Source organism: Nelumbo lutea, chromosome 2, assembly GCF_056320005.1.
Source record: "Nelumbo lutea isolate HS-2025 chromosome 2, American lotus-T2T, whole genome shotgun sequence".
Classification (NCBI taxonomy): domain Eukaryota; kingdom Viridiplantae; phylum Streptophyta; class Magnoliopsida; order Proteales; family Nelumbonaceae; genus Nelumbo; species Nelumbo lutea.
In genome coordinates, this window is record NC_142685.1 from 66,002,431 (window position 1) to 66,018,427 (window position 15,997).

The 15,997-nt window shown below is 31.7% G+C and overlaps 3 protein-coding genes across 3 annotated transcripts in view; all 3 read left to right on the forward strand.

Annotated features, from left to right (window-relative positions):
• The first annotated feature begins 5,313 nt into the window (after positions 1–5,313).
• Positions 5,314–6,502, forward strand: LOC148871284 (putative protein phosphatase 2C 55). Its single transcript, XM_088970020.1, has 3 exons — positions 5,314–5,360; positions 5,729–5,848; positions 6,054–6,502. Exons 1-3 carry the CDS (start codon positions 5,314–5,316, stop codon positions 6,463–6,465), a joined length of 579 nt encoding a protein of 192 aa, XP_088826146.1. The 3' UTR covers positions 6,466–6,502.
• Positions 6,496–7,213, forward strand: LOC148871285 (putative protein phosphatase 2C 55). Its single transcript, XM_088968552.1, has 2 exons — positions 6,496–6,639; positions 6,727–7,213. The coding sequence occupies exons 1-2, from the start codon at positions 6,637–6,639 to the stop codon at positions 7,018–7,020; spliced, it is 297 nt and encodes a 98-aa protein (XP_088824678.1). The 5' UTR covers positions 6,496–6,636; the 3' UTR covers positions 7,021–7,213.
• A 5,823-nt stretch (positions 7,214–13,036) lies between these two features.
• The window catches only part of LOC148871286 (bifunctional nitrilase/nitrile hydratase NIT4B-like), a 57,329-nt gene continuing 54,368 nt past the window's right edge, over positions 13,037–15,997 (forward strand). Inside the window, exon 1 of the mRNA XM_088973010.1 lies at positions 13,037–13,777. Coding sequence (XP_088829136.1) covers positions 13,285–13,777 — 493 coding nt within the window. The 5' untranslated portion in view covers positions 13,037–13,284. The remainder of the gene's footprint in view (positions 13,778–15,997) is intronic.

The window sequence follows — 15,997 nt, forward strand, 5'->3', positions numbered from 1 at the left end:
TGAAAGAAATGTTCTAAGGGTCTTTCCCTTCTTCAAAAATAGTAGCTACAATCATCCTTTCATTGCCTACGTTCACTTTTAAATCATCTCTAATGGAGACCTGTGTGATGCACGGTTCCAACCAAAGCTTGGCTCGACCCAACTATCAAAAGAGAGACTAACCCCTTGACAGTTCTAGATTAGGGCTAACATTATCCCTTGGGGGGCTGACAAAGGGCAGCCACCCACACCCTTTATTAGTTGAGAGCTTTATGGAATCTGATTGTAAGGCTGAGATGAAAATAAACTCCTCAAGTGGCTTTTACTTGGATTTATTTCCTAAAATTTCTTTGTTCCTTTGAACCTCTTCTGCACTCTAAGTATCTTTTTTTTCTCTTCTTTTAACTTTCTTAAACAAAATTGCCTTTTTTTTTGTAGGGAGAATTCCTGAATTCCTAAATTCTAAATCTTTTTTTTTTTTTTTACAAAAAATGAGCATAGTTTCTATTGTACATGATGTGATGTACATTAAGGCTAAAGATAAAATTGCATTAAGAGAAATTGCATTAAGAGAAAAGAGATAAGGGATGAAGATAAAACTGCATTAAGAGAAAAGAGATAAGGGACATTAATAACTCTTAAGGGATGAAGATAAGGGACATTAATAGCAAGGGACATTAATATCAAAGCTCTTTAATAACTCTTAAGGGATGAAGATAAAATTGCATTAAGAGAAAAGAGATAAGGGACATTAATAGCAAATGAACAAGGCCTTGGTCAGGGGGAGGGGGGGTAGGCTAAGGGCTAAAGTGCAACGTTTTCCAGATTTTTAAGGTGGGCTCTACATGAACAATTTTTTTTTAAGTTATGTTTAGTGAAAAATCTGGAGAACTCAAATCAATTCAGTCTTTTTTCTTCAAGTATTCCTTTCATCCTCCTCATAATTTATCCCAAGCCACTCAAATCAGGTGAACCAACTTAGTTGAATGTTCACCTCAACCCTTCTTAAGAGGAGAAAGGTTTAACAGAATGCAATAGATGTTCAAAAGGTTATGAAATAACTAATAACACTCCAAATCAAGGTTCAAAATATCGATATACGACCGATACGTATCGTATCAGGAGCCTTCTGATACATCCCTACAGAGGGTGTACTGAGATTTCAACTGGTTCAGGAGATGGACGGACCTTAAACCAGCCCTTCTAAATCAGATTTGAAAAAAATAAAATAAAATAAGCTATTGATACGCCTATACACCAGTCATAAAAATCATAATACCCACAAGGGTCACAACCATTCAACCTTTTTCTATGGGCCCATATAATTTATCAATGATGTGGGCTCGCTACACAGCTAATGCGTTCAAACATTAAGTGAATCCAAATTGCCCCAAGGAGCGCTGAGTTCTCCGAAGCTCAAATGACTAGACAAAGCCGATTTGGTTATATATATATATATATATATATATTTGGATGTATCATGTCAGCATGTCCCTCTTTTGAGAGAAGCTATTTATATATACTTCTTCATTTTTTGTATTTTTGTATTTTTTTTTGTTATAGAATGTAGAGAGATTTGAGTTTTCTAAGGCCTCTTATTTTAATGCATGTTATTATTACATTTAAGAGAGAGAGAGAGAAAGAGAGAGTGAAAGTAGTAATAATATAAATAGGTTGAGGTTAAACAATCAAAAAATTATTAATTTAAAAATCAACTAAACTTTCACTTAAAATAAATATTAACAAAACTTAGTAAATATTAAAAATGTGTTTCAATTCTCATTAAAAATCAAACTTAATAAACACTAATAAAATCAAGAAATTTAAATATACAAATATTAATTGATAGTTTTAATAATATTATTTGATAACTTTGTATTAATGCATTTTTAATTAATTAATAATTTTTATGAGTTGAGACCTTTATTGTGCATAATGAACACATTAAAAATGATAAAAATTAATAAAAATTAAAATGTAGAACACATTTTATTAACAGTATTTTATTGCAAAAATTATTGAATAATAATAAAAAAATACCAACAATTAATTAAAAATCCAGAAAATCCTGAAAAACCTAAACATAATTAAAATACTGAAAATAATTAAAAATATTGAAAATTAACAGTATTTTATATTAAAAAGGGCATTTGCTGAAAAATAATTAAAAGGTACAATTAATAGTGTTTTATTATTAAAAAATACCAAAAAAATTATTAAAAAAATACCCAAGCCAAAAATTATTGAAAAATATTGAAAATTAGCTACATTTTTCTTAACTTTGGTAGTTATTTAGTTATTTAATTTATTTTTATTGAAATAAAATGTATATTAATTTTGTAGTGAATAATATGAAAAAAAAATGCTGAAAATACTGAAAATTATTGAAAAATACTCATATGCATAAATTACTGAACAATAATGAAAAAATTCCAAAAATTAATTAAAAAATCGAAAATTCTGAAAAACCTGAAACATAATTAAAATACTAAAAATAATTTTAATGAATTAAATTAATTGTTTTTTGCAAAAAATACTGAATAATAATGAAAAAATGATGTACTTTAATTATTTACAGTAATATAATTAACAGTAATTATTTTTAAACTGTAATTAACAGTAGTTATAATTTAAACTATTAATAGTAGAAAATTACATTTATTTACAGAAAAGTTATATTTAATTACCAGAAAATTAAATTTAATTCGTTTTATCCAAAAATTTACCAATATTTCTGAAAATATGATAATTTTCAGAAAATTACTGTATTTTATATAAATACAGATATTTAATAATTACAATATTTTGATAATCATAGCATTTTAATAAATTCAATTTTTATTAAAAATACCAATAATAATTACATTAATAAATAATGTATTTATTAATTAATCAATAGTAAATTAATAATTACAGTACTTGTAATAATTAGCAGTATTTTAACATATACAGTATTTAATAATTAAAAGTATTTAGTTAATTACAGTATTTATTAATTAACAGTACTTGATTAATTACAGCATTTATTAATTAATAGTATTTAGTTAATTAGCCATATATTCAATAAATACAGTATTTTAATAATTACAATATTTTTAATACTTATATTATTTTAATACTTACAATATTTTATTAATTAGTAGTATTTTAATAAATACATTATTTATTCAAAACAGTATTTTATTGTAGTAATAATAATAACTATAGTATTTTTAAATAATTAACTGTATTTATTAAAATATTTTACTCATTAGTAAATACAATATAAAAATGGTCCCTGTTCATCTAGAAACCTATACATGAAATCTATATATAATTTGAAGCCTAATAACTATATTTAATAAAATTACTAAAGTTAATAAAAATATTAAAATTTAGCAAATTTTTATCTAGCAATTATTAAAAGTTATGAATTAATAAAAAATAATTAGTAGTTCATAAATGAAAAAAAAAACTTAAATATAATTTAATAGGATAATTAAAAAAATATATAAAAAAGTAAAAAATTATGAAAATTAGAAATTAAACCATTTGTATAATGTGATAAGGCTCCTTCTACTTAGGGATGATCATTTATAACTTGGCTCAACCATGGGCTCAAGGAAATATTTTCTTATAAGCTAGGTCTATCTGAGATTTACAACAAACCCAGGTAATAGGTATAAATTATTGATAGGATTATTAAATTTTAATAGGTTTTATTAGGGGTGAGCACCGTTCGGTTAAAACTGAAAACCAAACCAAAAATTTTGGTTTCTTTTTTTTTTCAATTGGGTTTTTTTTTTATTTTTTATTAAATCAGTTTTTAGTTTTAGTTTTTAGAATTAGAAATTCGGTTAACCAAATTAACCAAACTTTCTATTATTATATGTAATATATAATATGTAAGATATAATATATAGTATGTAACATATAATATATAATATATTATAAAATTAATATATAATATAATGAAATTTTATTTCATAATATATATTTTATAATATATAATATATATTATATGTTAGAATATATGTCATAGATTATATATTATTAAAATTCAGTTTTAACCGAAATAACCAAAAACTGAACAAAAAATTTTGGTTTCGATTATTTCGGTTTCAGTTTCAGTTTTTATTTTTTAGTTCAGTTTTTGAAAATTCAATTTATTTGGTCCAATTTTTAATCGAATAAACCGAATGCTCACCCCTATTAAAAATTAGTATTGATAGGATAATTAATGTTAATAATAAAAACTAATAAATAGTTTATAACTTAACCTAACCTGATTAGATGTATAAGTTTCCAGGTTGAAGCAAATATTTTCTTTTAAGTTAGGTCTAGCTGAAATATGCACCAAGCCTACACATTATCAGGGATAATTAGATTCGAAGTCTAATTGGGCATCAAACTTTTGGAGTCCAATGATGGCTTTAGTTTATATAACCCAAGCTAAACAACCCCTAATAAGTTCAACTTGGAAGTTATATGCATATATGGTAAATATTATTCTAAATAATAAATTATATATATATACTAGAATTAAAAAATAATAAATTTTAAAAAAATCATAGTTTTATTATTAACACGAACAATATCCTATAGGCCTATAAAAATATTATTACACTTGAGGTGTGGGCTGGGCTAGGCCAAACAATCTTAAAAACTGCTAATACACTATCAAAATTTAGCCCAAAGTTTTTAATTTTTTGGTTCATCAAGCTACACAATGTGGGTGGCTGATCCCTCATAGTTCCTTTGGCTTCAATGTTATCCAAAAATAATTAAAAAAACTAAAAATAATGCATGCATGGATTGCACTTGATTTGGTGACTTTGGTCCAATCCAATTACGAATGTTACAATGCATGCAATCTGGGCTGGTTGGGTTAGGGTGACGATCAATCCAAGCCTTAAACCTTGAGTTTGGGCTTAGATTAATTTAGTTAATAACTAAAAAAATTAACTATAGATTAATTTAATTATAACTATAGCCTAACTTTATATATTTACTGATATTTAATTATTTTAAATGTTTAAGTGAAATTTACTAAAAATTGAAATATTTAATCATTAATTAATAAAATAAAATAAATAAATTAGAACACTAACAAATAATGTGGAAAAATAATTATTTTATTAAATAATAAGCAATGATTATTATTTCTTTCTAAAAATATTAATATAATTAATTCAAATTATTAAATTATTAAAACATTTTTATAATAAATTATTAATATAAAGATTTAATTATTTTAAACAACGTTGCATTCTTTCCGTAATGATTATTTCACTTTCCTTAACAAGTCCCGTGCGATACCTGCTAGTTTTTCACAAAAAGTCGTCCAACAATGTGATGCGGTGGTTCGGGTTCCCTGACATTCCTTCTCCAACTCGGATACGGTTCTTGCACTATAGTCTATACGAAAACGAGTGATCGTGCTAGTGTTTCTATATAATTTTCGAGTGTTCAGGATTTAGATTCATAGCATTTGTCCTTCAAAGTTTAAAACACAATCGTGGTTCTTCTACTTTCAGGCTTCCAAATCTGTTCTTCGATTCTTCGGTTTTAAGTCTTGAATCGTTCTTCCGTTCCTTCCCTTTTGAGTTTTACAAAGACGACGAACAAGAGGGCTTCAGTGTATCAGTTTACTAGGTCGGTTTTGATCTCTCCTTTACTTCTTCAAACATCGTTCTTTCTTCCCCTTCTGTTTTAAAGTTTCTGGGCTGTTTACTCGGTTGCTTACTTTGGATTTCTTTAATGTACGCAGAGGCTATTGGAGAAAAGATGTTTACACTGATGATGATTCAGAACGTTCGGAGATAAGGCCGTCGAAGGTTCCCCGTCTTTCTGGATTTAAATCGGTTGCCGAAGCTCAGACACCTAATGGGTAAATTGAAAATGTTTCGTTCATTTGATTGCTTGCCTCTCAAGCAACATTAGTATATATTTCTACCATTAATATGAAATGGGTCACTATCTATTGTTTCTTTAAGCCCCAAAACATATGCTAAAACTGTTTGACGATCATCTGTTGTTTCTGTGAATGCCCTCTTGAAGTAATCTGATCAACTGTTTGGTTTTTCAAAAAACAGGGGTGTTTTGCATAAGAGTAAGAGAAACATGATTCTGAAAGCTGGCTCATTTTACATACCCAAGAAGAATGCCCTAAAGCCGCAGGGTGAGGATGCCCATTTCATTTGTCCGCAACAACAAGCCTTTGGTGTGGCGGATGGTGTTGATGGTTGGGTAAAGCAGGGTGTGGACTCAGGGGAATATGCCCGAGAACTCATGAAGAACTCTACAATTGCACTTCAGGTTGAACCTGAAGATGCTGTTGATCTAGAGAGAGTACTGAGAGTGGCTTGCTCAAACACTAATGCCATAGGATCATCTACTGCCTGTATTATGCAATTGTTTAACGAGGTTAGTAAATGCTCTGTATGGTTATCTCTGATGAACAGTATGATTTATGAAGGCTCAGAATTTGTTTCATTTCATGACTAAACCCATGCTTGCTTTTGTTTATAGTGCTTACATGCTGTCAATGTTGGAGATAGTGGGTTTTTGGTTATTAGAGATGGGAAAATTTTCTATTCTTCCCCAATACAGCAACACAAATTCAACTGTCCTTATCAACTGGGGAACAACCCTAAGTGTGATCAACCTAATTCAGCAATGGTAAGTGATTACACATGCTTTCCTGCCTCATTTTGTGCTATCTTTGAGAATTTTCATATTGACTACCTTCTTTCATGGATATGCCAGGTATTAAAAGTTCCAATTAAACTTGGAGATGTCATTGTTGCTGGAACAGATGGACTCTTTGATAACTTGTACAAACATGAGATTGTTGAGGATGTGGTTAAGGGAACCAGATTCATGGGAGTGGATCCACACTTGGTTGCATGGATGGTAGCCATGGATGCACACCACTCATCACTCCAACGTAATTGTTTGTCTCCCTTCTCAGAGGCATCAAAGATGGCTGGATTCAATTATCTTGGAGGAAAAAAAGATGATATAACAGTGGTTGTTGCTTACGTCGTCCCATCAGAATGAAATTTTAATAGTTATTTCATTGTACAACTTATAGGATTTATAGGATTCAGGTGGTAGAGGCAAAACAACAACATCAGAGTGTAGTTATCAAACATTCTTTTTGTAAATGATTGAAGGGTAATACCACATGTCACATTGTAACTGACTCTATAATCCTTTAAGTTGTCCCGTCAGAATGAATACTTAGTAGCTATTCCATTGTACAGCTTGTAGGATTCAGATGTTAGAGATGAAACATCAGAGGGTAATCGTGAAGCATTCTTTTTGTAAATGAGTTACGGATAATACTACATGCCACATTTTCATATGATTGAGAATGTGTGGTATGATTTATTGAGCCCAAATCTATTTACATGTCTATTTTACTTTGTAATATATTATTGAGGTTTGGCATTTGGTAACTTCCCTTAGATTTGTGCATAAATTATGGTTTTTTATCATGTTGTCACGAGATATAATCTTTGGTTACATCTTACATGTAAGAAGGATTGCAGATCCCAGTTGCTGACTAGAAGGCTTAAGTAGGATATGACATTATATATTGTTTGGTTGAACTAGGCTCTGATTTTTAGTGGAGTTTTGAGACTACTAGATTCAAAGACAGAGAAACTTAAGTTAACTTAATAGTAATTACATTTTTTTCCGGTTTTGTTTTTTTTTTTTTTATTGTTAAGATAATGTCTTCATGGTTTCAGCAAAAAAAGATATGCCTCCATGGTTGAACTATGATCATAAATTTTAATGTTGAAATAAAAAAGACAAAAGAAAAAAAGATAAAAAAAAATATTGCTCTTTGTTGATGATCCATTCTGTGGCATTAAAGATGAAATACTGATATTTACTTCCATCTTATTGAGTTTAATTCATGGATCAGTAATGGAATCATGCCTGTGTGTGAAAGTCAAGCTGTCTAACAATTAACTATCGGCAGGATAGTTAATTGAGAGAAAACTTCTTTTGGTAGATTAGAAAGCTAACACCTTAATAGGTAAAATAGAACTTTATAAGGGATCTCTTTTTATTTCTTAATATCATTTTCTTTTAATAGGTAAAACAGTTTAGATGAAGCTTCATGAGGTTAAGTATCAGATTGAAGAGAAAACTTTGTTACTTGAGAGTATGAGATACCAGTTTGAACTGTTGCACAAAGATCAAAATGGCTAAAAAATGGAGATGCATAGTATTTGTCAGAGCAATTGGTTTTAAGTCCCGCTTAAGTAAAATCTTTTCAAGTTCTTATAGGAAAGGAGAGGTTAAACAAAGAAAGTAAAAAAGAGAAGACCCCATGGAAAGCAATCATTCGATTGAATTAAATATGGAAAATAATGTCATGCTCTATAGGTAGAGTTACACAAGTGATGCTACTATTCAAGAAGATACCAAGAGTTCTTTTGTTAAGGAAGAAATTAACTAGAGCAAGTCTACCTATGAGAAAATATCGAGGGAAAACATCTTTCTTGTAAGAATTTCGGATCTTTAATTATTCCATTCTTTAAATTCTTGTAGAGTTGCTCTAGAGCAAGGTTCAAAATATCGATACGTATCAGATCATATCAGTCGATACGGTTGATACATATCGGGAGCTTCCTGATATGTCTCTATAGAGGATGTATCGGGATTTCGACCGGTTCAGGGAGATGGACGGACCTTAAACTGCCCCCCCTGAACTAGATTCGAAGAAAACTCAAAAAAAAAAAAAGATATTGATACTACCCGGTACGCCTCGTATCAATCTTTTGAACCTTGCTCTAGATTACGTAGCTCCACTGATACCAGTGGCTCCAGAATTTTTAGTGCTCTATACCTTCAAGTCATTTAAACAAAAGATTCTGTAATTAACTTTCATAGAAAACTGTATTAGTTAGATTCCAAAAACTACTTATAGAAAAGCTATGCTACTGATCAATATTTATGCTATCTGCGTCAATACTTCTGTTCTAATTATTTGTGTTTTTATTTTCAATTACTGTCTTTATTCTTTTGCCATTTGATGATAGATCCTATTTGGCATGTCTTTACATGTGGGCTGTCAGCTTTTTAAAAGTTTGGCAGCCCATGTTTTCGTCTTTTTCTGTTTTGTTAGAAAAAAATTTAGCCAGCAAAAAACGTCATACCTAATAAACATGTAAAGCTCATTTTGGGCAAATATGGGAATCTCCAAATGAAGTTTTTTTTTTTTTTTTCAATTTCTCTTCACGAGAAAAGACATGCCTTCAACCAAATGGTCTTTAAGTTTTCAAAATCTTAATGCAAAAACTTACTACATCTTTTAACTGTCAGAATTTCAAGAAAATCTTTAAAAAAAGATTTGCCAAACACAGACTCAATTAACTCAACTTGAAACATACCGTAGATAACACACAAGGATAAGAGGAGACTTAGAAAACCATGTCTATGCATAAAGTTCACTGGAGCAGCACTAATGGTTTTTACTGTTAATAATAGTTTTGTAATAAACTGTTGGTTTCATCATTTTTCTGTTCATAACATCATAAAAACATTTATTACATTGAAATGTATGCCATGAAAATATCTTATTTCAACTATAAAATATTGAAAATGTCATTAAAACCGAAAACGATTCTTACCAAAGGGTGAGGTGTCTCACTGTCATATGTCGGTAATCTTGTGCATCATTAATTTGCTTCGATTTGGAACTCACAAGAGTTCTTGAATGAGTTTTTGATGCCCTCCCTAAGCATGTAAAATCAGGTATTTATTCATTTATCATAAATCCAACAAAGATTTTATTCAAATCAACTCCAATAGGAATGGCAACGGGGCAGGGATGGGGACGGTTCCCCGCAAGGATTCAAACTTTTGAAAATTTTTAATTTATAATATTTTTTAAAAAATAAGTTTACTTAAAATAAATAAAAAAATATAATATAAATAGTATTTTAAATATATGTAAATATACATAAGTAATATAAATAATATCATAATAATATATTTTTAATATATTTAATCAGGATTGGAGCAGCATGAGATCTCATTCCCCATACCTGACCCATTCCTAACTCCAAACAAAGAGTACTCTAGTGCTCCTATGACAGGACAAGGATGACATTGAAATTTGGTAATATCTTCTTGTAATTATGGATTTTGTTATTGTTTTATGCCTTTTTTTTCTTCTTCCTTCTTTCTCTTTTGGTATCATAAAGTGTGATTGTAACAATTTAAACTCACTCAAATAATGCCTCTTTCACACTAATCAAAATCCATTTGTTACCAACATGCCCCCTCTTTCTCTCAACATTTAGCCCCACCTCTCTTTTTGTTGAGGGGAAAAAACTCCAAAAGTCATTTATCAAAAAAAAAAAAGACCTTTAAGAGCCTGTTTGGTTTGCAATTAGAATCAAAATCGGAATGGTCGATTTATCCTACCTGTTTGATTCAAATAGGAATTGGAATCAAAATCGGAATCAACTGGAATGGATTTTCGTTCCCAAAGGAAGGGGAGGGAATGTCCATTCCACTAAGAATGGGAATGGGTCCCGATCTGACCAAACAGTTGGAATAGGACCATTCCTATTCTGATTCCAAAACCCTATTGCCATGAAATCAAATGGACCCTAAACCTCTCTAAACTCTTTAAAATGAGTAGAAACTTCCCTTGTTTCAGAAACGGGCTTAAACATCTTTCACTAGTCACTGGAGAACCTTTGTTAAAACACAATTGGAAGTGTGCAATAGAAAATATCCCTGTTTGAGAGTGTTTGTTTTCTAAAGAACTTATTGGAAAAAGTGCTTATTTTAGGCTGGGACTATACCAATAAGCACTTGAAATAAGTCCAAATAAACACATCTTTTTTTTTTTTTCAGAAAATGAGCTTGTTTTGATAAGTTCAAAATTTTGTTGTTCTATACATTTTTTGCATTTTATGGCCTGTCTTGGCCTGCCACTTAGAACACTTACTAGGATAAGCATAAACATTTATTTATCCAATACACACTCCCAAAACGAGGACTAAGTGTAACTTTTTGTTACTATAAATAAGGGTGTAATCAAGTAGATTCTGATTTGGCATATCTCTAATACTATACATTCATATATTTTTATTTTTTATAAATAAAAATATAAAGAATTAAAGAAAATATAAATATTTTATAAAAAAAATAAGGTATGACTCTAATATTATACATTCATAATATTAAATTAAAATAAAAATTATTTTTATTAATTACAAAAATGACTAAAAACAAAAAAAAAAAAAGAAAAAAATAGGATTAATATTTGACTTGTGACATACCGATCAATTCAAATGAGTTAGTGTTTTAGCTATTTGGGTCACTGGGTTGATGATTGAGCCAACATTATTTTTATTCTTGAATCAACATTATTTTGTGTTGGAAGGTAGTTTGGTAGTGAAAGGGACCATGAATTTTCATTTGGAGAGACCAATGGAAAAGACATTTATCTATATACATAAAGCATTGGGAGGGTGTACAACAGCATTGTGAGGTTGACATTTATATGTTTTTTGTTGTCTAAATTATTTACACATGTCTCTCTCTCCATTTTCTTCTTTATTCTCTCTTTTCTCCCACCTTTCTTTATTTGAAACATTATAAAAATGCCACATATAAGACCTCTCTATATAATTGCCTCTATAATATTAAAAAATTACAACAATGCCACATATAAGATAAATCCCTTATATAATTGACTCAATGGCATTCGAAAATTATAATAGTGCCACATACAATTATTTACGATTATGACATTCTATAAATAAAATGCCATTCCTCTTCTTCCTCATCTCTCTCTCTCTCTCTCTCTCTCCTATTCTCTATCTCAACTTTTATTTATTCATTTACTTATTTTATTATTATTATCTAAATATTTATTTATTTAATAAATTATTTATTTTAATAAAATAAATCTGTAGAATAAAAAAGACGTGACACTAATTTCAATAAACATCTATTTATTTATTTTACTAAATTGTTTTTTATTTAGAAATAACTTACTAATAAATTATTCTCTCCCCTTGAGCCCAATATTTTGTGTTGTCAACGGATCCAGTCTGGTTCGAGATAGCCTATACCAATCCCATCCCAATAGACATTTATTTATTTAAGAAAAACTAGGACTGAGCCAATGGGTTGGGTCTATCCTGATGGAACTAAATTGATTGAACATAATTATAACGGTTTTGGTTCAATGATTTTGTCTTGATTAATTATTGTATTGATTTTCATTCTTACTTGTCCATAATTGATTGAGAACCAAACATTTTATGAAATATATAATTTTTTATCTTTCTTGTTTTTTTATTATGTTTCATGTTTGTAATAGTAAATTTGATAAATAATAAATAAGATAATATTAATTAAAAATGTTTAACTTATTAACATAAAAATAAATTAGTATTATTTTGACTACTGTTTTTAATATAATGAGGTCTATGATTTAATTCCAATTAAATAATCGGTTTAAGACTGATTCAATGCAGTTGTTTATTATTTATAGTAATATAATTATAATTATTTTATTTTCAAAAATATAACCTAATTTATTATTGCATATTATTGCATCTTCAAATAAGCATAAAAAATTGTATCTCGAAATGCCAATTTTAAATTTTGCCCATGCGAAACCCCCCGTGAATTCTTATTAGAACCGAATTGATTGGTTACCAGTTACCACAGCACGGTTGATTGATTTTCCGGTATCGTGTATTTCCGGCATCATAGTTGAACCTTTGTTTTTCAAGCTTAGCCGGTTAAACCGATAACCTAAAACTTTCTGAATTATGATTACATATGTCCGGTCGGGGTCTGACCGTCTGACAGGGTCACTGGTTGATTGATAGGCTCTAGGCTCTAGAGTCTAGACTAATCAACGTTACGTCAGAATCCAATTATTGATCTGAATCGTCACATTACAACACGTGCCAAGAATCAACAACTAATCTAAAGCCGTTGAAGTCGCATCTGAGAAATCAACTATTTTTTGGACCTTCCATGTGACAATATACATCTTTTTTTCTCCATCTAACGTGGATCGCTCAGGCGTGGCCCACTGAGCGACGTCTAGAACTGGGCCAATATAGCCCATTATCTCCAGACTTCAAAAAGTACAAACCGCGAGAGGTTTCTGTTCTTTCTCCTGAGAAAAGGCAGCACCTAATTCCTTCAGTGACAACTCGCCAATTTCTTCAGGCTTAAGTGCTTTACTACTCGGAAAAGGAAAACCAGATAATCTCTCCCCAACAAATCTCCCCACATTCATGAGCACTTCAATGCACAGTCACGACGATGGATATACAGAGAGAGACAGACGGAGATGAGGTTCAGAACACCGAGAAGAGGAAACTCCGACGGCCCACCATGACCCGAGACCGCCATGTCAAATTCCAGGGACGTGATCGAAGGGTCAGGCTTCCGGCCACTTGTGCTCCCGGTATATTCCGCCTGACCCAGGAACTCGGTCTCAAAACGGCTGGCGAAACGATTCTGTGGCTCTTGGAACAGGTTCGGCCTGACCTTGTTGTCCCTAAAGGTGTTTCGTCCAAGAATGCTTCTTGGGAAAACTCGGCCGACGTTTTGGTTGCCGAACCCATGAATATTGCCTTACCTCAAGATGATGAAAGTGGGGGTTTTATTGAGTCTGCACCGGTTTCCGACAGCAGCGAGCCGGTGGTGGTCGCCAGTGAAGCCGACGGAATGTCTGATCACTCCGGTCCCCGGACCGTTCGAGCCACTGTTGTACAGGCCTCAACTGTCTTCTACGACACTCCGGCAACTCTGGGTACCTCTGTTTTTGGTTCTCTGCTTTTTGCGTTTGCTGGACTTTCCTTGAATTTCTTCGTGTTATTTTTGAGAGGCTTATTTGTAAAATTCAGCTTGGTTTGTTTTTAATTTGCAAAAGGAAGCTTTTCTTTAATGTATCTTGATACAATTGTGAGGGGGAGTGTATGGAGAGTTTGGTTTCATGAAGAACAGATGTCTGTGAGATGTTGCAGAAACTGCATTGTCAGAGGAAGTTGTAGAGAAATCACAAACAATAATAACCTGGTTTGGTGGTTCCAACGAGATGGTACAAGAAATTTAGAAAAAGATTTTTCAAATAAATCATTTATTTCAAAAACGATTCTGCGTATTAACATCCGCAAATTGGCTTCCATCCCAAAATCTATTCTCAAGAATAATACAGTGCTATTTTGTTTTTACACCCCAACGAACTTCCAATGGGTTGACATTCCACATAGACATAGTCTTAGCATGGGATCCTTCTGCAGTTACTGGCCCTGATGTTAAAAAACAAGTGCGTTTTTTAGTGATAACAGGTGAAATTACATTAACAAAAGAGTGTGGGATGAGTGGCTGGACAAAAAGAAGCCTGTCCATCCTAAGCTGTGCAACTGCATATATATTGGCTCTATCATCTATGGAATTGAAGGCTCACCATACATTTCTGTCCCGTTGACCCCCAACCTGGGTAGTTCATCAACAATCTCATTTCTTCCCATTGAAGCTCATCACAGCGTATGGGTACTGGATCTTGGGAGAAAAATATCTCAATTATCATAGATATGATCTCCATGGCCCTCTCCTAATCCTTTGGCCCACCTGACAGCCTTTGATAAGACACCTATCAATTATCAAAAGAGATGGTGGATTTCCACTGATCTCCCTTTGGATCAAGAAGGGGAGCCATCACCTCTTCTTTTCGTGAGTCTGCTTCTCCAATTGCTCCACTGTACACCTACATTGTGTTTCCTTCTCCATCTTCCAGTGCTCCAACTCAAGAAGAGCCTGGGTTACCGAGTGAACTGCCATCAAACCTCACAGTAAGATCTTCTCATATCAATTTCCCAGGCTGAACAATATTTTTTCCTGAATAATGAGGACTTGCAAGCGTCTATTGCCATGCCCTATGGATGCAGATGGTTGATGATCTCACTTCTTCCGTGACACACATCCCATATACTTGCATGTCGCACTCTCTTTAGATGATGAACTATTAGAATGCTATTGATGCCCATGCAATTATTTAAGTCCTTGGAGGTACCAAGTTGCTCTGTATAAATTCAAACTGAGTTGCTTTAACTTGGCCTTGGTAATGCTATTGTAGAAAGACCTTAATGGAAATTTGTCCCTTGAGAGCTCTTTCCATCAGTCATTGGGAACATTCCCACCATTTCTTTTTCCAAGTGTCTTAGAAAATTGTTCTGCTTCTCAACCTCCCTCTCATGCAGTTTTTTTTATCAGCCCTGTCATGCAGTGGTCTGCTAAACAAGTCTTTTCCATCTCAACTCAACAAAGCCTCCTATACATAGGGTCAGCTGGCCAAAATCCTAATCAACGGTGCCCTTCACTCTTTGTCTCTTCCTAAAATTCCTTGTTGAACTCTGTATTTCCTGTTAAAGTAGCAGCTCTATGCATGATTGAGGTTGCTCTAAATCTGATTTGGATTTAGACTAGGTCCTAGTGTCTTGTCGTGGAAAAGCATGGTTGTGATAACCTTCAGTAGAATTAGTTTATGCCAGTTGGAGTCCTAATTTCGTTTTATGCAAACTAGAAACAGAGTAGCATCATTGCTTAATTTGTGAGAGAAATTGAGCTACTGGACTAAGAACTGGTTCAAATAAGAAGTCAAAGATCACATTCACAGGATTCATCAAAAAAAAAAAAAAAAAAGATCACATTCACAGGATGCCTCAGCAGCTCAGCAGTTTGGTCACCTAGAATGACAGTACATCTCAAAATACCTTATTGTTTCCTATTATTCTTTTTTTATTCTTTCCAATCCAATCCATTATGTTTGCAATGACAATACCTCAGAAATTCTTCTGACACAAGGAATTGAAGGTTATTGCCCCACTAAGATAGGTGCTTTTTGTTGGGTGGAGAGGAGTTTGCTATAAAGTGTATGGAATTGGAAAAAAGGAGCATGTTAAATCAGACATGTTGAGCGAAAATCAGGTTTTGTGGTCTGATCATGATTCTGGGGATGAAGAATCTGAGA

What these genes read in the sequence shown, in the direction of transcription:
- LOC148871284 (XM_088970020.1), top strand. Translation starts at nt 5,314, where the DNA reads ATGCGGTGGTTCGGGTTCCCTGACATTCCTTCTCCAACTCGGATACG. An exon ending in CCTTCTCCAACTCGGATACG is followed by an intron (nt 5,361 to 5,728) that starts GTTCTTGCACTA and finishes TAATGTACGCAG; the next exon opens with AGGCTATTGGAGAAAAGATG. An exon ending in GAAGCTCAGACACCTAATGG is followed by an intron (nt 5,849 to 6,053) that starts GTAAATTGAAAA and finishes TTCAAAAAACAG; the next exon opens with GGGTGTTTTGCATAAGAGTA.